At 59.3% G+C, this 22,893-nt stretch overlaps 2 protein-coding genes across 4 annotated transcripts; both read left to right on the top strand.

Moving 5' to 3' along the window:
- Positions 1–308: 308 nt before the first annotated feature.
- SYNPO (synaptopodin) lies at positions 309–15,405 on the top strand. The gene is made up of 5 exons (XM_041397852.1): positions 309–372; positions 1,709–1,816; positions 4,365–4,637; positions 10,238–12,159; positions 13,414–15,405. Exons 1-5 carry the CDS (start codon positions 309–311, stop codon positions 14,179–14,181), a joined length of 3,135 nt encoding a protein of 1,044 aa, XP_041253786.1. The 3' UTR covers positions 14,182–15,405.
- Positions 15,406–15,634: 229 nt separating this feature from the next.
- On the top strand, positions 15,635–22,609 carry MYOZ3 (myozenin 3). Of its 3 annotated transcripts, none has more exons than XM_041397965.1 (7): positions 15,635–15,912; positions 17,000–17,073; positions 17,376–17,539; positions 17,781–17,855; positions 17,956–18,100; positions 18,654–18,825; positions 21,289–22,609. In XM_041397965.1, the coding sequence occupies exons 1-7, from the start codon at positions 15,650–15,652 to the stop codon at positions 21,449–21,451; spliced, it is 1,056 nt and encodes a 351-aa protein (XP_041253899.1). In that variant the 5' UTR covers positions 15,635–15,649; the 3' UTR covers positions 21,452–22,609. The 3 variants fall into 3 exon arrangements, with proteins under 3 accessions (XP_041253899.1, XP_041253901.1, XP_041253900.1); XM_041397967.1 differs by having other exon boundaries at positions 15,774–15,912; positions 17,004–17,073; XM_041397966.1 differs by having other exon boundaries at positions 15,774–15,912; positions 16,984–17,073.
- The last annotated feature ends 284 nt before the right edge of the window (positions 22,610–22,893 follow it).

Genomic DNA, 22,893 nt, shown 5'->3' with positions numbered 1-22,893 from the left:
AAGGGCAGAAGATTTCCGTTGGGCGTTCTCCAAAAAATGCAGCCTTGTGCTTGGGAAATGCCCGAGCGCCTGCTTTCTAATCTGCCTTCTTTTCCAAAATAACCTTGCTAAGGACAGGAAAAGTTTTGCAGAGAAGATGTGTGAGTCTCGAGGAAGCTGCAGGGTATATCCGTGCCAGAGCTTAACCTGCCATGTTGAACTGGCGCTTTTCCTTATTTCACTGAGAAACCTCACAATAAATCAGGGAGTTTGGGATGAGCAGGAACCCCTTTTCCTCCTCAGCTGGCTGTTGGGTTGGGAAATCCATCATGGTCCGGGTGCCGTGGGTTCTGTGGATCTCTCAGGAGGCGCTGCCCCGGGACCAGCCTTGCCGTGAGCAGCGCTGGGTGATGCTGTGCAAGAGAAGGACTCACAGGAATTTCCGTACACTGTAACCCATATCCTGTCCTGGGAGAGATGACATCCCCCTCTCCCAGCTGATAACTCGTCTGTGTTGGTGCGTGGGTTCGTCATCCCAGCAGGATTTGTGCCTGGCAGGAGGGAAGTGGGTCTGTCTGCGCTTGTCCTGCCGCCGCATGAGTCACTCAATGGTTAAACACAGTTTAGCTGGATGCTGGAAATTTTCCTTTTTTGTTCCTGATAACCCTGAGCAACATCCTCAGGGATTTGGTTCTTGGCTGAACACTCCCAGCTCCAGATTACTGGTGCCCCAGTGCTGAGCACTGACAGGGGTGCCACAGCCTCATCTGGGCTGACAAAGCAGGGGCAGCAGGGCACAGGGGGCCACGGGTGCTGTCCCCAGGGTGAGGATGGATGGATGGATGGATGGATGGATGGATGGATGGATGGATGGATGGATGGATGGATGAGGGTGCTGAGGTGTGAGCACTGTGGTGGGCTTGGGGCATTTCCAAATTGCATCTCAGGGGGTCCTTCCTCGTGGGAAGTGGGGCTGGAGCTGGAGTTGGGCTGGGGTTGCTGGGAGCTGCTCTGTGCCCATAGGAAATCAGTGCAAGTACAGGCATCCTCAATGCTCCTCCTTCCATTTACACAGGTCTTTGGATGCTGGTCCTCTGCCTGAAAAAGAGAAATTCCTGCATAATTCTCCTTGCTGGCCTGCCTCCCCTGGGCACATCCCTCCATCCGGGTCTCCAAAACCTTCCTGCTCCAGTGGCATCGTGCCTGATCCTCCTGCCTGCAGGGGTAGCAAAGCTGAGCTCGTGCCTGGCACGTGGCTGCCCTCCCTCATGCTGCCCATGCTCTGAGGGAAGATCCATCCCCCTGGCCATGCAGAGCTGTTTGGAAAGGCCGTGGAGTGCCAGTGAAGGAAATCAGTGAAGGAAGATGCTGAGGACAAGGCTGCAGCAGCTCTGCCTCCACCCCCAGCCAGGCTGCCCCATGCCTGGCGAGGCTGAGCAGCGCCCCTGTGTCCGTGGGACAGCCAAGGAGGACACTGAGGGGGACAGTGGCTGTTGTCAGGAGAGGAGGAGCAGAGGGGGGCAGAGCTGCCATCAGCTCTGGGATGCTCCAGCCTCCAAGCCAGGCGAGCAGGAGGCACGGACGGGACTGCTGGGAGGGAAATCAAGTGGGAGCTGCCAGAGGGACCTCAGGGAGCTCAATGGGGATGCACCACAACCCCCACTGAACGGCAGCCTGGCCTTGGCAGAGGAGCCTGCAGCCCCTCCCAAGTGCCCTGGCTCTGCCCCAGAGCTGCCCCCCACAGCAGACAGCCCCACAGGCAATCCCAGCCAGGAGTGGAAAGTGGTGAAGATCCAACGGGTCCTCATCAACCCTGACTTTGAGCCAAGGAAAACAGGTAAGAGAAACCCCCTTTGGCCACTGTTCCCCCTGAAAGGCACTACTGTGCTCCTGGTGAGAACACCCAGCTCTTCCCAGGGCAGGACTTTCCCTGGGTTAGACGTCCCAGGCTTCCAGCAGAGCTGCTGGGACTAATTTAGCTTGGGATGATCTCTTTGGCCTTAAAAATAAGAAGGAATCTGTGGCTTTTCTCGGGAGGGGGGTGGGAAGGCAGCAGGCGTGTTCCCACTGTCTCCAGGAACTCAACCCATCCCTCAGTGGGGCATGACCAGGATGGGCTTCCCAGCCCTCACCCTGGCCATGGGGCTTGGTGGGATCCTGCCCAAGAGTGATCAGGACCAGCTCCTGTGGCACTGTCTGGGACAGGGACACCTCTCCTCCATCAATTTGGGGTGGTCAAGCATCCCTCACATGGCTTTGGGCCATTTTTGTCTGCCCCTGGTTTAAAAACTAAGTGCTTTATTTCAGGCTGGTTGGTTCCTACAATGCTCTCTGCCATCACCTCACTTCACTGCCCCGTGCCACAGCTGTTCCTCTCTCCCATGACTGTCCCTTCAGCCACAGTGACAACTACAGGCTCATACCTAGGGTTACTGGGGCTGCTGCCATGCCTGGAATGCCCCACCTCCCTGTGGGAGATGCTCCCACAGAACCCATCCTCTTACAGGCATTGGGCCCATTTTTAAACCCCGCTTCCCCCATCCTTTCTATTTTGCTCCTGCCCAGCTGTTATCTCAGCTGCCACACAGTGCCAGGGCAGGTGTGTCCCTGTCCCCACGGGATGGTATTATGGGATGCTGCTGCTCAGCTCAGAGCTGGCTCTCCCAAGGCAGCCCCCTGGACTGGGTGGGATGGGGTGGGACCGACTGGGGATGCTTGACACGAGCCCGGTGTCCAGAATCCACTCCCTGCCTTTTTGCAGTGTCAGGCATCCTCAAAACCAGCGGCTCCTGGATGGGACAAGGCTGGGAAACTCAGCCAAGCCCTTTGGCTCACAGCTGCCCCAGCAGCATCGTGTTTCAGGGCTCAGCACACAAACCAGATGGACCCAAATAGTCTTCCCATTTCTCACTGCTCGGGGATGGCAGATCTGCGGTGGGGAAAGGTCAGGCCTGCCTCTGTCCAGGCTCAGCATTTTCCTAATCCCTGCCGCCATCCAGCACTTTTGCTGCCAGCCTGGAATTTTAAAGTAACTCAACAGGTTTGTTGGAAAGAGTTTGTCTGTCCCGTTTCCTCCCCCTCCAAGTGAGATCACCACCAGCCACTGCCTGCAGGACCTGTCAGACTTTCCAGAGCCTGCAGGCAGGATGTCACCGAGGGTCCTGAGAGCAGGGACCTTGCAAAAAGCCTGCAGGTTTGGGGAAGAGAGGTTTGCCTCAGTGCAGTGAGGGGAAAGGGCAGGTGCCCTTTCAGAGGCACCAGGGCTGTTCCTGCAGCAGGCTGTTTGCAGGAGCATCCCTGGGACATGTCAGGGACTTGCTCCTCTTTTCTTTAGCTGTCATGGGGTACAGGACCCTCCACCTCTTCCAGCCTCTTCAGGAGAAGAGGGCACATCCATCCACACCCAGAGTGGTGCAGGGCTGGCCCTGGGAGCTGGGAGCCAAACGGGTGCCCTACCTTGAGCTGTGTGGACCCACCCAGGCAGGTCCCAGGTGCCCCTTTGGTCCCCATCCAGCAGCCCAAGGCCAGGCTGGCTGCTCCCAAATATCCAGCACGGCAGCCCGGGCTGGCTGGCACCTCTCAGGGCAGGCTGGGGAGCGCAGGAGCCCCGGGAAGAGGCAGCTACTGGGAGATGCAGGAGGCAGGACTGGTTTCTCTGTCTGGTGTGCAAATAAACGGAAGGTTTCACTCCCTGGGGGCTGCAGAGCCAGCGCCAGGCTCCCTCAAAAACCAGGAAAGCACAAAAAAGCACGGAGGGGCAGGAAGAAAGGAAATTAGAAAGGCAAAAAATCAAGCCAAGAGCTCATCCTGAGGTGTGGACAGGCATGGGAAGGGGGTGAGGCCGGTCTCACCCGCAGCCAGGGAGCTCTGCAGCCCCAGCGGGGCGGTGGAGGCAGGAGATGATGCTGGCTCCCCTGGGATCGTCTGTGGCTCCCTTGTGACTGGGAGCAGAACAGCCCTGGCACAGGGGATTCAGTGCTCTTTCCAGGAGGTCCCCAGGGCAGTGACATCGGTGCTGGATTTATCTGGATTTGTGTCTGGATTTTTGCCTCCCTCCACGTGCTTCAAAACTTTAGCACTGAGGAAACCTGCGGAAAGGGGAAGCCCCACACGCCCAGCAGCGTCTGAAACGTAAGGTGCTGCGGGGGAGAGATGGGAAAAAGGGTGAGGGGCTGGGTAAGGGGGTGTCCCGCTATGGATAAGAGGATGCTCAGGAGTGTTAAGGGGAATGTGTAGAGCTGGGAGAGAGGGATGCCCCGGAATGGGATGAGGGGATGCCCCGGAGTGGGAAGGGGATGCTCCGGGCTCGGTAAGGGGATGCCCCGGGCTGGGTAAGGGGATGCCCCGTGCTGGGAAGGGGATGCCCAGGCTTCTCCCCCTCGCAGCGGGCTCAGGGCAGACCCAGCCGGGACGAGAAGCAGCGGAGCAGGAACATCGGGGGCGGCGGGGCGGCTGCCAGAGCGGCCGGGCGGGGGGAACCCGTCCCGTCCGGTCGGTCGGTCTGTCGGGGCGGGCAGGGACAGGGGCAGCGCCGGCGGGGGCCCCCTCCCGCCGCCCCCCCGGGCCCGCTCCGAGGGCGGAGCTGCCGCAACTTTCCTGCCCGCCGCCTCCTCCCCGGTGCAGTCGGGCTGCGCGGGGAGGCGGCACCGGCACCGCGGGTACGGTCGGGCTGGAGGGGTAGGGGGGCAGGGACCGGGGGGCTCCGGGCGGGGGCCGGGGGGTGCCGGTGCTGAAGGGACTGGGCGAGGAGGGGCACGCAGAGGGGAGTACAGCGGGATCTGGGGTGTCCGGGCTGCCGGGGGATGGCAGTGCGCAGGGGGTGCTTAGGGGTCCGGGGTGCACGGGGGGAACGGGAGTGCATGCCCAGAAGTGCCGTGGGTGCGATGGGGGGCGAAGGATGGGCGGTGGGGCGCCCACAGCCGGGGCTGAGCGGGGCTTGTCCCCAGGAATGAGCGGCGCAGGTGTCGCTTCCCTCCTGCGGCAGCCGGGTGTCCGATGTGGGGCGTGGGAGGCACAGTGGGGACACACGGCGGGGACGCGGAGGGACGTGGGGGTCCTCCTCCGGGGTCGCAGGGTCTCACCTCCCAGCTCCGCAGAACGTGTTCCCAGGCGACGTCCCCCGTCTCCTGCCTCAGGGACGTGACCTCCCCTGGCCATGCCACCCATGCTGGGGACACGAGGTCTGGCCCGGGGCTTGGCAGCCAGCAGGATGGATCCTTTACGGGTTGTGCAAGGGACAGGCAAAGGCCCCGTTTCGTTCTGCCGCCCTCCCCGCTCTGCCCACCCCTCTCCGAGCCATTTGACCTTCTCCGGCCGGGCCAGCGCGGCTGGCTCGGGGCACCCGCCCGGCGGGGCTGTCCCGGGACCCTGCAGCCCGGGATGGGTCGCAGCGAGTTCCAGCAGCTTTGGGCACAGAGGGGCTGGGACGCACTTTCCAGGCAGGATGGATGGAGTCCCCGTGGTACCGGGCCGGTTCAGCTGCCCTCGGGGTGGATGGATGGCAGGGCTGTCTGGGGGAGGTCTGCCCGGCTCCAGCCGCCTTTTCCAAGATAAAAGCTTGATTTTAGCCAGCGGGGGAAGGTGCTGCCTCCACCTGTGTGGTGGCAGCAGCTTCTTCTTGCCCAGTGTGGACACGTGTGGGGCTGGGGCTGCTCACTGCATCCCCCAGGAACTGGGGATGGGCAGGAGCAGACAGCCCCCACTGGAACTCAACCCCAACCACCCCCTTCTCCCCCTGTGTGGGATTTGGATGCCCCAGGACTTGCTGCTTGGAGACTGTGGGGCCATTTCAGCAGGATTTGGGTGCTGAGTGCCAGGCACGGCTGGGGAGGCAAACAGCTCCAAATCCAGCAAAGCCCCTGCGAGCAGAGCTCAGGCAAAACTTGCAAGCACAACGAATTTTCTCGCTGTGCCACATTTTGTCACTGGCAAAGGCGCCCGTGTGGAGAGGCCCAGCACAGAGCATCTGCCAGGCAGGAGAGGCTGATCCCACCACAGCACCCACCACCTGGGCCGGATCTTTCTGGGGCTGCAGGGCCAGCACAGATAAGAACTACATGGAGGTTTTGTATCTGGGGCATAGGAGGGCTGGAAGCTGGGAATGAGGCAGAAAATTGTCATCTTTCTATCCATATGTTTGAATCATATCCGTTTCTAGCTAGCTCAGCTGCCTGTCTGTGCTACCCTCCGTGTTTTCCTAGCTGCAGATTATTTGGGATAACTGGGAGCTGGAGGGGAATGTGTGCACAGACTTAAATGTGTGTGAGTTGGTACGCCTTGCAAAAAATCCTGCACAGCTGTAGCTGGGGCAAGGGGCCAGCTTGCTGCTCTGCCAAAAAACCTGCTTACATTTCCTCAGTGGCCAAAGTCCTCAATGTTTGGGTGAAAACACTGGATCTCCTCTCCCCAGCGTTGCCTGTCTGGGGATGTGCACTGCGGTTCGTGTCAGGTGGCACAGAGCACGTCCCTCTGGAAGTGGGGTTTGTCTTGGTTTTGCTTTTGGTTTTGTCAGTGGGATTTTACCAGCAAGAGGCACCATTTGGGTTGACCACAGAAGTCCAAGAAATGTTTGGAAATGGGGAAAAGTGCCTGCTGGTTATGGATGGTGGGTGCTCTGTCCAGGGGTGGTCTGGTAGGACACCCTGAGCATGGCCAAGCTGGGCAGCAGCACTGGGATCCTGAGCATCCACACTTGGAGCAGGCCAGGGACAGAGCCCAAACTGAAGACTTTGGAGTCACCTGCCAGCTCTGACTCTGAGATTTCACATGACCTGTGGCACCCTGCAGGTCACAATAAGGCTTGGGTACTTCTTGTCTTCTTCATACAAGGACTTCTCACCAGGTACAGCTTCCAAGTCATTGTTTTTCCTTCCTGTGACATCCCAGCCATGTCAAGGGCACCAACTTCACTGAACTTGTCAGTTCAGTGAATCTGCAGTTTAAGGCCAAATCTTCATCCCATTTCAGCTCTTGGAGTCCATCTTAGGGCAGGATGGGTCACAAGCCAGGTCTGATACACCCTTCACCTTCATTTGGGGTCAGATGGTGATTCCAGCCTTTCCTGGCTAGACTCCAGACATCCTGCTTTAGCACCCTTCAGGGGGATCCATCCTTTGCGTGGAAAGCTGAGATGGAAGGAATTTTTTTCCCCCATCTGTCCAGGAAGTGAGAGTAACAAAAATGCCTTTCATCACCTTCGTCATCCTCTCTCTGGAGAAGAGAGCACTGCACATGCTGTGGGAAGGATGACTGGCAGCTCGGCAAGAAGCTGTTAAGCCCTGCACTTGGGGGATGTTCAGGAAGTCACCCCTGGAGCAACAGAAAGCCTACAGAGCAAGTGCCTATATAAATATATAGATAGAGATCTATAGGCTTCTGTGGCCAGAGCTGGAGTGTGTTAAACCAGAATAGCACCTGGAGCTGCTCAGGACTCTGGCAATTCCATGGGGCACAGGATGCACAGGAAGCATCCTTCTGCAGCATCCCTGGACCACAGAGATACCCAGGGCTGGCCCAGTGAGGGCACATGGCAGTGGAGAGGGGAAGGGAGGAAGGAAGGAAGGAAGGAAGGAAGGAAGGAAGGAAGGAAGGAAGGAAGGAAGGAGCTGTTACCTGTTGGAATTTGGACTGGGCTCAGGGTGATGTGTGGAAAGCAGTTCCCAGTGCCCTTGGACACATGTAGTAATTTTACTTTTACCTCCTTCCTGCATGGCTTTGGCTGCCTTCAGCCCCTACACCCCTTTTCCTTCTCCTCCCCAGCACCTGGACATTCTCAGTGCATTCAGCTCCCTCCCGCCTGTCTGGGGCTGGGGAAAAGGACCAACCATAGCCCACCCGAGGCTGGCAGGAGATGGCAGGGAAGGATGAAGGAATGTTCCCTGTGGCTGGGAGGGGACTGTGTGGTGTAGAAACTGCCCCAGGTGACAGAATCCCTCCAGACACCATGGCACATGGATAAAGGCTCTTGCACTGGGTGAATAATCTCATCCCATGGCTCAGGCTGCAGCAATTTCCTCTGGACTGCCAGAGGCTTCAGTGCTCTTCATCTGTGTCATAAAAATCGGATGTGAAGAGCAATCCTTAGCCTCAGCATCTCAAGTAGTATCCTGAGGGATTAATTTCCAGTGGGCCCGGGTGGATCAGCCCAGGAAGGGCGGGTGCTGGGTGGGCAGGGGCAGAGGGGCTGCTGGAAGACTGGAGGGGATGGGGATGGTTGGAAATGGATTCCAAATAGGGGATTTTAGGTGGCAGAGTCCACCCTGCAGCACACCCTGGCCCCGAGCAATGCCATGGCTGTGGCAGCAGCAAGGGATGGAGGCACTCAGGGGCAAAATCCCGGTGGACAAATCCCGGTATTGGTCCCGGCTCCGTGGGAGCGTATCTGGCGGCTAGTCCAAGCAGGAACGGGCTGGCCAAGAGCTGAGTCATCCCTCCAGCACGGAGGAGATCCCCCAGGGCCCCTCGTTTGCTGTTAAAAGGCAGTAGCAAGAGCAAGAGGCTGCGAAATGGCTCCGCCGAGAGCTCGGCTTCTTAGGCAGCCCCGGCCCCCGAGGAGCGGGGATGCTCCGCTCGGAGCACGGAACCCGCAGACATCTGGAGCCTGTGGCTTGTTTCTCAACGGCTCCTTGGCCGTGTTTCTCCTGCGTTTCGGAGATAAAGGCGGCGAGGGTGACCCCGCGGAGCGGGAGCCGCGGTGCTGGCCGCCCTCCAGGCAGCCCGGCCGGAGGAAGCAGCGGCCCCGCTCTGTGCCGCCGCCAAGGCAAATAGAAACGGGGAATAAAACAATGCTGGGCGCGAACCGGGGGGACTCGGGCCGCCGGCGTCGCCGCTGCCGACGGGCTCCTCGTCTCCAGGAGAGTTTCCACTGGCATCTCTGCCTCCTCTGCCCCCTGCCCAGATAAAACCCTCCTGTCGGGCAGCCTGAAGACTTCATCCAGGGCATCCTGCACTCCTGAGCTGTGTGCAAGGACTTGCTGGGTGCTGAGGGAGGCAGGAGGTGTGAAGGGTGAGGAACAGGAGTTGCCCAGTTTCCAGCAGCCCTCCTGCTAGCCGTGGGCTTGCTGGAAGGATTTGGCTTAGTCATCCATCCCTTTCCCTCGCTGGTAGGCTGAGCCACTGCTGAAAATATCCTGGAAGACTCCCAAGCAGCACAGAAGGCAAGAAAATGAGGAACACATGAAGGAAGGGAAGACGGGAAGGGATGGGATGGGAAGGAAAGAAGAGCAGGAGCGGGGAGCGGGCTGCCTTGGCCACCCACCTCCCTGCTGGGGCCAGAGACAGAGCACAGACACCATCAGAGCTCCTGGCAGTGCCTTTGGAGAGGGGCTGCACGCTGGCTGGGTGCGGGGGTGATGCCGATGGTCGGCGCTGGTGTCTGTGCCCAGCAGTGGCCTCGGCAGGGTGGGGGACGCTGCCCTTCCCACGCGTGCTTTCGGCGGGGCAAGCTCATAGGAAATGGCTCACCCTGAGAAAATGCATTGCCGGCAGCTCCACATCCTTTCGGTCTTAGGGAAGGGCTGGTGCCCTGACCTTTGTCCTGCACAGGAGAAGCCCAGCGGCGCTGGGCTGCTCGCCGCGGGGCTCGGGCCAGGCTTTTAGCACATTGCTCTCAGCGCTTGTGCCGAGTCCCGAGGCGTGGGGGAGGCTCTTCGCTGTGTCCGTGTCTGTGTCCAGCTGGGCAGGATCTGCGCAGCTTCTGTCGGCTGCTGCCATCTCGTGTTGCTCCACACACGAGTCCCCCAGCAGGGCTGCCCACCGGCTCGGGGTGTGCTGGCATCTCCCGCTGTCCCCGGGTTTATGCCCTGCCCGCTCGGGGCTGAGCGTGCCGGCGTTCGGGGAGAGGGGCTGGGGACACACGCTGGCCTCTTCCCCGCCACTGCCTCTTTAGCCGGGGGCCGAAGCCGTGTGAGCTGCAACCGGAGACCCGAGCCGAGAAATTCCTTCCCCATGTGGTCAGCGCGGTGGGTGCGCAGAACCCAGCCGAAATACGGAGTGGGGTGATGGAAATGTCCTGAGTGTCACTAGGTGTCCCCTGGGCCTTCCCATCTGTCTCAGCATCTTGGTGACGGCTGTGCTGGGTCCCCGTTCCCCCTGACCGTGTATCCCAGCCCCGGTGCATCCCTCCCGCCTTCTCCCACCTGCCAGGGAAGGAGTCGGGATGCCGGGGGATACCTGGAGGAAGGGCTGCCAGTCCTGGGCGGGGAGGACTGACCCCCACATTCCCTCTGAGGGCCCTAACCCCCCTCTCCTCTCTGCCCAGGTCTCTCCCGCAGCGCCAGCCTCTCGGAGAAGGAGCTGAAGGAGGCGAAGGCGCGGAGCCAGAGGATCGCGGCTCAGCTCACCACGGCGCCCGGCCCCAGCTCCAAGGGCGTCCTGCTGTTCCACCGGCGCAGGCAGCGAGTTGAGGGGCTCACGGGGGCCGGGCATGGCGGGGGGCTGCCCCTGAGCCCCGCGCCCCAACCTCGCCAGGGCGCCATGGAGCACAGCCAGGGGCACGGGATGAAGCCGGAGCCTGGCCAGCCTGGCAATCCCGGAGAAGGGATGCTGGCAAACGCCTCCCCGTGCCAGGAGCTTCCTGCTGAAGCCCAGCAGGTCCCACTCAGCGTTTACCTGAAGGAGAACATGGCATCGGCCGCCACCAACGGCGTGCAGGAGCAGGCAGCCAGCGGGATGGAGAGAGGGGTGGAGGGGCTCGGAAATGCAGGAGCCCCTGCGGGGCCGAACACGGCGGCTCTGGTCCTGCCACAGAGCCCCGAGGAGGGGAAGAACGTCAAAGTGCCCGGTGAGGTGCCCGGTGAGGTGCCTAGCGAGGTGCCCAGCGCACCAGCGGGGACAGCCACAGGGATGGCACCCCCAGGTGGGCAGCAGCAGAACGGGACACCGGGCCGGCAGTACTACGAGGTCCATCTCACCCTGGCCAAGCCCAAGCCTGTGAAGAACCGGACAGCCAGACCCTTCGGCAGCCAGGCATCCCCCTCCAGTGCCCAGCCGGCCGAGGAACCCCCTGCCCCCGAGCTGCCCCCACCACCAACCTATGCAGAGACCCTCAGCAGCCCCCCACCCCTCACCCGTGTCCGCTCCCCCCCTGCCTACTCGGCCCTGTACCCCACCCAGGAGCAGAAGATGCTGCCAGATCCCCTCCTGGGCTGCGGGGTGAGCGGACCAAACCCCTTGCCCAAAACAGGGATCCTGGAGGAGTCGGCTGCACGGAGAGCCAGCAGAAAGTCCATGTTCACCTTCTTGGAGAAGCCAAAGCTGAGCCCCAACCCCGACCTGCTGGACCTGGTTCAGAGTGCAGACAGCAGGAAGAAGCAGAAGGAGCAGGGGGAGCCCAGCGCCGAGGATGAGCCCTTTGCCCTGGGGGCTGAAGCTGCGAACTTTGTCCCCAACAGCACAGCCAGGGGTGTGCAGCACCTCCCACCAGCTGAGGATGCTCCAGCATGGTCCTCCTGCCTCAAGTCTCCCACCATCCAGCCCAAGAAGAAGCCACAGCCCAGCCACATCCTCACTGAAGCGAGAGGGAAGGGGGCTGAGCTCTTTGCCCGCCGACAATCCAGGATGGAGAAGTTCATCATTGAGGCCCCTTCCCAGCCTGAGCTGCTGCGGTCGCCATCGCCCACCATGTCCCTGCCTCCCTCCTGGAAGTATGACAACAACGCTTACCTGTCACCCATGGTCTCCAGACGCCCCTCCAAGAGTCCCTGCAGGCCCTCCAAAACCCCTCCTGCATCGCTGTATGGCAGCAACCTCATGGAGAACGAGGTGTCCCAGAAGGAGCTGGAGATCTCCAGGCACCAGCCTTACCAGCTCCAGTCTTCTCTCTTCATCCTGTCCCCATCCAAGGGGCCAGCAAGGTCCATGCCCCAGGAGGTGCCTCCACCCAGACCCTCTCTTCCCGACTCCTACCCCTATCCCCAGCAAGCCTCCTGCCCGACCTCTCCGTTGCCTCCTTCCCCGGTTTGGCATCCCCCCGTGGTGCCCAGCGCCGGCCAGACCAGTGCCAGCCCCTTCCCCAGTGCTGCCGGGGCTCTGTCCCTGCCTCCCGAGAGCCGTGCCAGCCCTGCAGCCCCGGCCGAGGCGCTGCTGGCCTCGCCGTGCCGCCTGCTGCCGCCGCGGGCAAAGGCAGGATTCCAGGCACCCCGGCCCTCCTACTCCACCAGGAATGCCGGCATCGAGCCGCAGGTGTGGAAACCTTCCTTTTACTACAAGTAATGGTGGCAGAGAGAAAAACACAGCGGTGCTAGGCTGAGTCCTCCCTAACTAACTGCTCGTGGGAGAGCCAAAAGCCAAACCAACCACAAAAAAAAGTGTGGCGGGGGGGAAGAAAATAGAAAAAAGAAGTGGTTGTGAGGCTGCAGCGCTGGGGCAGTGGGTGACAGGCACTGCCAGTGCAAGAGGAGCTAAGGAGTCCCGGGGAGGCAGCAGGAACTGGCCACACAGCCTGCAGGATTCCCAGAGTCAGCAGGAGCCTGCCTGTCCCACAGGGCTGCTCTTGCTCTTCTCTCACCTGGGAACTGTTATGGAGCATTGCACCTCTGGCTCCCTCCTTTCCTCGCCTCCGGCTTTCCAGCTCTCAGAGCTCTGCCTGCTCCTCCACATCCCCTCTGCCCTGGGCTCTTCTCAGCTTCCTACCAAAGCAAACCTGGAGGGGACACACTGCCTTTCTGCCTCACTGTGCCTGCTCCTGGCTCTTCTGTTGTTCCTTCAGGATCTGTCCTCCTTTGCTTCCTCGCTGTGGAGGAAGAATTGCATCCCTCGGGGAATGGCAGAGTCCAGTGGCGCTGGGCCCAGGGTCCCTGCGGGGTTCCTGTCCCCAGCTGGGCGCAGTGCTGGGGCTGGGGTGGGCAGTGCTGTGTGGCACAGCTGGAAGCAAGGGACGTGCTGGGATGAGGAGGGTGCTGAGGGCAGGGCTGCTGGGTGATGCTCAGCCCAAGGCTTTTCATCCAGCTGTGTCTCTGCCCATGCCCTCTCGCCACTTTCCCCACGGTGCCAAGTTGCCTTTTGACTGTGCTTTACTTCTGCATTTTTCTTTTTCCCCTCTTTCTGAATACACTCTCTGCGCTGTCACACCTGGCTCTTCTCTTTGCTGCCGCCTGGGGAGCAGTGCTGGGTGATGGATGCTGGGGCCGTGCAAGGGGGGCTCCGAGCATCCCCCAGAGGGAGACTTTAGGAAGCTGCAGGTAATGAGAGGTCCTGGGACATATTCTGGGCAAGGATGAAAGGCAGGCTCAGCCTGTCCCCATCTCCTTGGTGGGCGAGGGGGTGCAGGGTCAAATTCGTTTTGGGCAGGGGTACAATGCACGAGGAGACATCCCCAGCTCCTGTAGGGCTGTGCCAGCATGAATCTTACCTCGGCACCCTCCTGCGGCTGTACCCCTGCTCTGTCCCTTTGTCCCCCGGGTGGGGGTCACTAACCCGCTCTCTGTCCCTCTCCAGGACAGGCGCTCGTCCCTCCCTGCATCTCCCACCTGGACGCCCCGGCTGGCGCGGCGCCCGGGCAGCCTGGACGGCTGGGCCAGCCCGGCCTCGGTGCCCGAGCAGGATGAGGGACCCCCCACGTCCCCTCCCTGGAGCGAGAGGTCCCTGTCCCCGCTGCGGCAGGACGCGGACCCCCGGGCCAGCCGGCAGATGCAAGCGCGGCTCGCCAGGAACATCATCAACGCTGCCCGCAGGAAGAGCTCCTCTCCCAAAGCCGTGGGGCTGGAGAGCTCCCGGCCCTTCACCCCCATCTCTGCCGGCCCCCCCAGCCTGCCCCAGTCCCCCCGGCTGGGGCCAAGAGCGCCGGCACTGCAGGCTGCCAGCAGCGCGCTGGGGAGCCTGGGCAGCCCCTCGCCCACCCAAAAAAGCCCCCTGCGATCGCCCCGGGCAGGCAGCCCCCAGTCCTGTGCCTCCCCCGGGATGCCCCGAGCCGCCTGGGCAGAGGGTCGCCGGCTCCTGCTGCCATCCAGCGCGTCTTCCTGCCCCGTGCCCGGGCTGTCCCCTGTCCCCAAGAGCCCCCTGCCATCCCCCGCGGTGGGCGGGCGGTCCCCAGCCAAGCGCTGCACCTCCCGGTCCCCGACGGACTCGGACGTCTCCCTCGACTCCGAAGACTCGGGGACCAAGAGCCCGGGCATCCACAGCTTCAACCTCTGTCCCCGGGGCTGGACCAGCAGCCTGCGGCTGAAGACGGGGGGTCTGCCCTCGGGGGCTCCCTGCACCTCCTAGACAAGCCAGGTCCCCCAAAAATCCCTCTCCCTCCACCCGTCAGCCCCGGTGATGCCACCCGCTCATCCCCCAACGGGAACACACCAACCCCCGGGGCTGAGGTCCCCAAAAAACAGCGTCCTTTCGGAGCTGCCACCACCCCTCTGTGTGCCAGCGAGGTCAGGTGCCTCCCGCCCGCCCGCCACGCCATGGCCCCGCTCTATTTTTACCACGCTAACCTTTCGGGGCAGGACTGCGTGGTCAGCAGGCAGGAGCAGGCAGAGGGGGGAGCCAGGCACCCCCGGCCCTGCCTCGGCAGTCCCTGCCTGCCAGCACGCCCCATCCCGCACAGCCGGGATGGCATGGGCTTGGTGGTGCCCGTGAGCCCCTGTCCCCAGCTCCCAGGTGTTATCCCGGGGTGTCCCTGCAGCTCTGCTGCCCTGGGGTGGCACATCTGCTGCAGGTGGGCTGCATCGATTGGATACCATGACCAGGCTCTCCCAGACTCTAGATTTGGCTGGTGTCAATTAAAACCAGACTTTGGAGAGGAAAATTTAGTTTTTAGTTCCAGCCTCCCAGTTCTTCACTGCCTTTTTTTTTTTTTTTTTAATTTTTAAACTTTTGACTCCTTCTCAAAGAAAGTCTCCCAAATCCTTCTTTCCCTGGAGACCAAAAAGAGCCAAAGTTATTTATTGCCATGTTAAGGGGACTGTTTACAGGTGCCCTCCCACCCAGCCCAGACCAAGAGGGACAGCCCCATCTTGTACCTGTCACTGTCCCCATACCCAAGTTCACCACATCCCCAACCCCACTCCGGTGGGTTGGAGGCACACACAGGAACCAACGGGTGCTGAGACAGCCATAGCAGGTGGGGAACTGTAGGAGCCGAAGGAAATGGTAGAAGTTGCAGAGGGTTTGAAGGAGGTGTTGGTACAGAAGGTGATTCTGAGAACATCAGGGTCCCCACACCTTGGGGCCAGCCCTGGAAAATAGGTTGTGTTTGGGCTGCCAGGGCTCCAGCATATTCCTGTTCACGGAGACCGTCACCCCTTCCCTTTCCCCAGGAGATGCTGTTGAAGCCAGCCCATCCCTGATCCCTGGAGCACCTCCACACTGCAGCTGCCCCTCCTGGAGCACAGCCCCCCATTCCCAGGACACATCTCCCACGCTCGCTCCAGCAGCCTCCACACCCTGCCTTCACCACACGCTGTATACCCAGATCCGAAATAAACCGCCGTTATTCCACCCAGGCTGGCTCTGATCTGTCCCCGAGGTGGCCTGGGCACACATGGCACAAGGCCACCTCCTGCTACATGTCCCCAGGGGTCAGCCCTGCTCCATGCCGAGTGACAGTGTCTGCATCTGTGCGGGTCAGCCCTGCTTCGTGCTGGGCTGGTGGCGTCCTGGTCCCCAAGGGTCAGAGCCCTGCTCCATGCCAGGATTATGGCATCCTCATCCCTGTGAGTCAGACCTGTTCCACGCTGGGGTGATGGCATCCCAGTCCCCAAGGGTCAGAGCCCTGCTCCGCCCCCTTTCTCAGCCAGAAATAACTTCTGTCCCGTGGCCGGACCTTGGCATCTGGGCTGGAGCCCAGCACGGCTTGGGGCGAGCAGCAGGAGCCCAAGGGTGCCGTGAAGGGCCAGCAGAGGCCACCGAGTGCTGGTGGCTGCAGCTTGGCTTCGGCCTCATCCCCAGCACAGCAGGAGAAGCATCTTCAGTGCCCCAGAAGCATCTGAGGTATCCCCTGGCCAGGTAGGGAAGCTGAGGTCCCACATGGGGGTCAGCAGGTGGGTGGGTGCACGGGGCTTGGGGATGTCCTTGGAAAAGGGGACAGCACCAGTGTGGGGGTCAGGGTACAGTCTCCTTGGAGTGGGACAGAGGGAAGGATGGGGTGCAGGTCCCTGGCTCATTGTGTGGATGGTCAGTGCTGAGCTCAGAGCTGGCAGGGAGCTGTGTGCCAGGCACCCCAGATCAGAGCTGGCAGGGAGCTGTGTGCCAGGCACCCCAGATCAGGGCTGGCAAGGAGCTGTGTGTGCCAGGCACCCCAGATCAGAGCTGGCAGGGAGCTGTGTGCCAGGCACCCCAGATCAGGGCTGGCAAGGAGCTGTGTGTGCCAGGCACCCCAGATCAGAGCTGGCAGGGAGCTGTGTGCCAGGCACCCCAGCCCTACAGGAACCCCAGCACTGCAGGGCCCTTACGGGCAGCTGCCCTCATCAGCCCGAGCTGAGGAGTGCCAGATGCACCAAACAGGGTGGAACAGCACTTGGGGAGCTGAGCATGCTGGCAGCACAGGAGGGCTCTGCTGCAGGTGGGCAGCTCAGGGGGCTCAGACTGGAGCTGGTTTCCAGCCATCTCTCCACAGTGGAGCACGCCAGCTGAGTGGTGCCATGACTCTTCTTGCTGCTGGCTGGGCTCACCAGCTGCCTGCAGGTTCAGGGCTGCAGCTCCTACAGCCTGGGAGCCAGCAGCTGAAAATAGCTCTGCTAAGGCGGAGGTGCTGGGGGGTGGTAGCCAGGGCCCCTGCTCGGCCAGCACCTGCTGCTCTGAGGGCACTTAGGGCACAAGGACAACAGCTCACTGTGGGAAAAGACAGGGGTAAGGACGGTTTCTGCCCTACAGAAAGGCAGAGAGGAAGAAGGACAGGCAGGGGCTGAGGGGCGGCATGATGTGAATATTCCCTGTGTCTGTTGAAGGGGACTGAGAGTGGTGCAAGGAGATGCTTAGGGATGATGCTGAACAGGGGAGATGCTCAGCTGAATCCTAGCATCTCTCTGGGGCATGCCTGGGGCTGACATGTTCCCATGTTTGGTGTCACTCCTGGAGTGCCTTTCTCTTCCAGCCAGCCAGGATCCATCCCCATCCCACAGAGCTGCCCCAGGAGCATGGCCATCATGAGACCGGGCCCTGAAGATGGTAAGGGGGTGCAGGTGTGCCACTAGCCCCAGGACAGTGCTGCCCTCCCTGCCTAGTGGCCAGACCCAGCTCTGGTTGAGGCCACTTGCCCTGTTTTTGCTGGAACAGTCCATGCACAGGGTGGGAGAGGCTGCTTGAACCTCTGGAGCTCCCTGGCATTCCTCACACTGAGGAAACACCAGTCCCTGGTGTGGGCAAATGGCCCAGCCACAAAACAGAGACCCCAGCGAGGGAATGCACAGTCTGTGCTGCCTTGGGGGTCCCCAACACTGCAGCATCCTCAGCTGTAGCTGTGCTCCCAGCCTCCCCAGAGCCCCAGCTGGACCTGGGCAAGAAGATGAGCACAACACACGACCTGATGATCGAGGAGCTCTCCCTGCCGAACAACCGCGGCTCCCGGCTCTTCCAGCAGCGCCAGAAGCGGGTGCAGCGCTTTGTCCTTGAGCATCCCAGTGATTCCAGGCAGGTGGGTCTGAGGCCAGCCCTTCCCTGGCTCTGGCAGCCTTTCCAGGGAAGGAATTCCTTGGAGGGTCAGTGGTCTCTCTGCAGGGCAGCCGTGGTTGGCTGACTGCTATGCAGAGGTGAAGGGAGAGGAGAGATGTCCTGGTGGGCTGGGCATGGAGATGGGCAAACATGGGGCTCAATATCCACCAAAGAGGAGGGGGATGGTGCTGATCCCCTCTGCAGCCACTCACTGTCCCCTGCAGCTCCCACGGCAAGGGGCAGGTGGCTCCCACCACACTGGGAAAGGTGATCCAGAAGGAACAGTGAATGAGCAGATGGTGAGTAGATGGCGGAAGCTCTGAGGTGCTTTCAACCACCCCGAGTCCCAAACGGGGCAGGGGGAGCTCCCCCTGTGCCTGTTCACTCTCCCCTCCACAGGCAGGCGAGGATGCCGAGGGTCAGAATTATCACTCTGAGCTCCACGTAGCAGCATCACCCCAAGGTGGCCCCCCAGAAGTACCCAAGAAGTCAGAGAAGGTCTTGCACATGAGCAAAGTGCTGAACCCCAGTGCCCTGGCCCCAGGTAAGTCAATGCTTCCTGCACCTGAGCCCAACTCTGCTGTGATCTCAGCAACATGGGGCTGGAGGCAGTGAGCTGCTGCTTGCTCAGGGGTCTGCCCAACCCTCCCCCAGAGGTTTTATGTGTACAAATATGTATGTATATCTATATCTATATCTATATCTATATCTATATCTATATGTATATCTATATATCTATATATCTCTGTATATAATCACAGAATCACAGAATGACTGGTTGGAAGAGACCTTCAAGATCATCAAGTCCAACCCATGCCCTAAACACCTTAACTAAACCATGGCACCAAGTGCCATATCCAGACTTTTTTTAAACACATCCAGGGATGGTGACTCCACCACCTCCCCAGGCAGGCCATTCCATATTTTATCACTCCTTCTGTGAAAAACTTCTTCCTAACATCCAACCTGATATGCATTATAGACATGCATTGCTGCCCCAGTAACAGCCCGTGGCCATGCAGAGGCTGGGCTGTTCCCAGCCCCCTGCCTCAGCCTGGCTCTGGCCCCAGCTCACACTGTCCCTCTCCCCTGCACAGGGTACTCGAGCCCCCTCAAAGAAATCCCCCATGAGAAGTTCAATGTCACTGCCATCCCCAAGGGCTACCGGTCCCCGTGGCAGGAGCTCTTTGGTGACAGGGACAATGCCGTGTATGGCAAGAACCCGCCGCCCATGAGACCCCCTGCGTGGGACTTCAGGAGCTTCAACAGGTAACAGGGGCAGACACCACCAGCCACGCCAGCCCTTCAGCCTCGAGGAGCACCCACCATCCTGCCAGGGAAACATGGCATTCATGCATGCTTTATACCCCAGAGGGGCACAGCAAGGGCTCAGGGTGCTCTTTTTCTACTCAGGAGCTCCTCTGTGGCTCCCTGCAAAGGTTCCTGCCTCCAGCAGCTCTCACCCAGATCTCCTCTCTGCTCCACTACTGGGCTTGCACAGCCTTAAGCAGCTTGATCTCACTGGGATGAGATTTGGGAGGAGCAATTCTTACAAACATGGCCCTGGAGTAGGAATCACTCCCGTTCCCAGCTGGGCTCAGCTCTGGGCTGCATGGAACAATGACACAGTGCCAAGTCTCTTTCCTAATTTCCTTAAGGTATTCAAGCAGCTGCTGGAAGCAATGGGGGTATAAGGTTAATCTTCCCACAGAGTGCTAAGAGGTCACCAGATTCCTTCCAAACACCTGCTTGAGCCCAAAGCCTCCAGGCCAGGGGGTTTCTGGTGGCTCAGCCTGGCAAGCTCCGTGCCCCGTGGCTGCTTCTGATGGAGCATGGCTGATGCCCCCTCACACCTCCAAATTACACTGGGGTCAAGGGCGGGACCCTGCAGCAAAGGCTGCCAAGAGTGATCTCCTTTCTGGAAAGGTGTTTAGTGGGGATCCAGGAGATGGAGATCTGCTGGTAGCAAAGCTCCAGCAGCCCATGGCAGAATAAGGAGAACTGAACTTTAAAGCTGAACATCATCCTAGGGAATCAGCAAAAAGAGTCTGGTCTGTCCTCCTTCCTGAAAGCCTCTGTCATGAGGATGGAATTACATTGGCTTTGCTGGCCTGGCCAAAGTCACCGTCCAGTAGGCAAGTTCCCACTGGAGTTTCTCCCTGGGACACAGCACTGCTTCCCAGCAGACCATGTGCCAACAGCAGCAGCTTCCCTGCACCCGCCCCAGGGCTGGATTTAAGGCATGCTGTGCTTTCAGCACTTGGCAGAAGGGGCTGTGGGGGACCACAACCCCTCCTTGTGGGACAAGCCATCCTAAAGGGCAGAGATGAGCCTGGCCACCACTGTCCCTTTGCTGCTCTCCTCCCCCTCAGCCCTGGGACTTTGCCATGTGGCTCTCCTTGAGGAGTTAGAGCCAAGGAGGTGCTGCAGGGGGAGAACAAGGAGCTGCTGCAGACACTTGGCACTTTTATTTCAACATTTAGCCATGTTTCTGCCTCACAATTTATTTATGGACAGGGACTGAAGCAAGGACATGTTTCTGAATAATACTCTATCCTGTACAATTTCTCCCCTCTCACACACTGCCTTTCTATTTAAAGTCTTCAACTGTAATTTAATACAGATGGATGCTAATTTAACTCCAAGCCTCTTGCCACCTCCTCTAATTCTTCAGCGAGGCAGGAAGATTCAGAAAGTCAATCTGCTTTCAACTGGGCTTTTCACAATCTTCCAAGCTTTTAAATCACTTCTCAGTTCAAATACCAAGCCACAGAGAAACAAACTTTTTGGAACAAGCTGGCTATGGAAAAGCCAGTGGTCTTGCCTAAGGCTAGCTGAATCCCACACAGCTCTCATGGGTCACAGAGCAAGGGCAAGTCCACCACCTCCACAGCAACTGCATTAAAGCAGGCTCATTCATCCCCAGTTTTGAATATTCAGACTGTGATACAAAAACCTGGGCCACCTTGCTAAGGTGTGCTGTCTTAAGAGAGAGTGAAAACCAAGCTTTGACAAAGACTCTCTTTTCCCAAAAGTTCCTAGAACAAACTTCTCTCATTTGCCTTTCCCCCTCTTATTTTTCCTCTGTTGCAAAACAGTGCCACGTTATTCATGTTCTAGCTGTGCTTCCCAAAGCAAACATTCCCAGTTTTGCCTCACTGATAGCTCAGCCCCCATGTGCTGCTCCAAAACCAACATTCTTGGCTTTTTGGGGGCTGGCACACTCTTCCCCAGTCCCTTTCCACATTTCTCCAGAAAGAGATGACAGCTCTTGCCCCCACACTGCTCCTCCTGTTAGTCATTGTTAGGAGGAGCCGTCCCAAAATGCGGGATGGAGCCAGGGCAAATAGAGCTGCATGTGCTGCTGTGATCCCAGCCCTCTGCAGGACACAGGAGCTGCAGACGAGGCACTGTCATGACCAGGGGTTTGTCACTGTCACTCGTCTCTGAGTCTTAAGCCCTTCCACGTGCAGAACACTTCCACCAACACCCAGGCATCAAACCCCACTCTCCAGGCTTGCCAAAGCTTGAGGTGGGGTCTGTACCAGAGAATCACCTTGCTGGGCTGGTAGGGCTCTAACAGTGTCCTGGGGAGGAAGAGGAGGGTTGTCATTTCTAACAGACATTGCTACATTGTGCTGGGCTCAGTAAATCCAGATTTATTTTTTCTAACACCTGCACAACATGGCCAGCCTCTCCTTGTGACTAAGTGTGCTTGTCCTTGTGCCGCAGGACTCCAGCCCCGTTTGACAGGGCGTTGGTTGGTGAGCTGTTCTCTTTGCCCACCGTAGAGCTGGATAACCTGAGCGTGCTGGAGGTGATTTCCCACAGGCCCAACTTCAACAGGGTGGCCCAAGGCTGGGTGCGGATCCTGCCGGAGAGCGAGGAGCTGTAGGACGTGCGTTCCCTTCCCCATGGCCACGGATGGTTCCCTCACTGGACTCGGACACGCTCGCAGGGGAGGGGAGGGGGGCAGGTATCCTCCGTGGAAGCTCAGCTGGTGGGCTTGGGTTGTCATCTTCGAGTGGGGTTTGAATGAGCTCGAGTGTGGGACCATTCTGAATTGCCCCCGCAGTCAGTGCCAAGCCAACCAGCCAAGTCCTCGCTGTTAACCCAGCAGATCCCCGCAAGCTCCCGTACAAAACATCCCGTACAGCCTGTCCTCTTCCCTCCTCATGGAAAACAGCAGCACCACCAGCTGCAACACACCAAAGCTGCCTCACTGCATCCTCACTGGCACGCGAGACCTGCTCGGACAGCTGGTGCTTTTGCAGAGAAATTCCATCTTCAGGACAACTCTGCATCTGTCATTCCAGTCAGGATGCAGAGAGGAGGTGATAATGGAAGAGCAGTAGCAAAACAAGTTACTTGAGGCACTGGCATGTTTAAAGCAGCTACCTTGAGCTTGGCTGGACAACAAAAACAAATGAAGGAGTGGAAATCTACCTGTTTACCAACACAGCACAGCCACAATAGAGGAGAGAGGAATGCTGGGAGTTGGAAACTTGTGCTCTGTTTTCCAGAAGCTACTGGCTAGCACTTGGCAGCTATTTCCCCCTTCCTCCTGCTCTTTGCATGTCTCGCTTGAACATCTAATCTAGGCTCTTTGAGTGACTTATGACAGATTTGCTTCATGTAGTTGGTCAGTGATCAGGCCCGACCTGGACCTGCTGCCCTGCAGAACCACACAGTGTGAGGATGCTGCCGGGGTGTTTGGTAACTTCAACACCAGTGGGAAGGAAAAGCAGCACGGCCGTGACTCCAGAGCAAGCACAGGCTTCCCTGGGAACACGAAAATCAGCAATGAGGATCCAACTACACCAACATTTCCAGCAGTGACACACAGTGGGACATGCAGCTAACAACAGCCTACAGCCACCAGAGTACCTGGGGAACCCCATTCACAAAAACCTCTGACTCAACACAGGCTTCCTTCAACTGCTTTTGTCAGGTTCTTAACGTTTCCCTTTCTTATACTCTCAAAAGCACCAGGATAAAAGTTCCTTTTTCCACCACTGTGGTTAAATGGGGCAAGTAAATGTTGTGGTAAAAATGCACTTAGCAGCTGCCTCATTTGTGAAGTTTGTAACGCTGTGCAGAGCAAACCCCACGCAGGGATTCTGCTGCCACAACATATCATTCAGGTGGGAAGCTTTCATTACTCTGTTTCCCACAGAAGCAGGAGGGGGCAAAAGTTTGTAACGCTGTGCAGAGCAAACCCCACGCAGGGATTCTGCTGCCACAACATATCTCATTCAGGTGGGAAGCTTTCATTACTGTTTCCCACAGAAGCAGGAGGGGGCCCGCAAATGGAAAGAAAAACGGTTTGTTCCTTAG

Source organism: Onychostruthus taczanowskii, unplaced genomic scaffold (assembly GCF_017590055.1).
Source record: "Onychostruthus taczanowskii isolate IOZ18803 unplaced genomic scaffold, ASM1759005v1 scaffold14, whole genome shotgun sequence".
In the NCBI taxonomy this organism is placed as follows: domain Eukaryota; kingdom Metazoa; phylum Chordata; class Aves; order Passeriformes; family Passeridae; genus Onychostruthus; species Onychostruthus taczanowskii.
The sequence above is the reverse complement of the archived record's forward strand: the minus strand, read 5'-3'. Positions and strand labels throughout refer to the sequence as shown.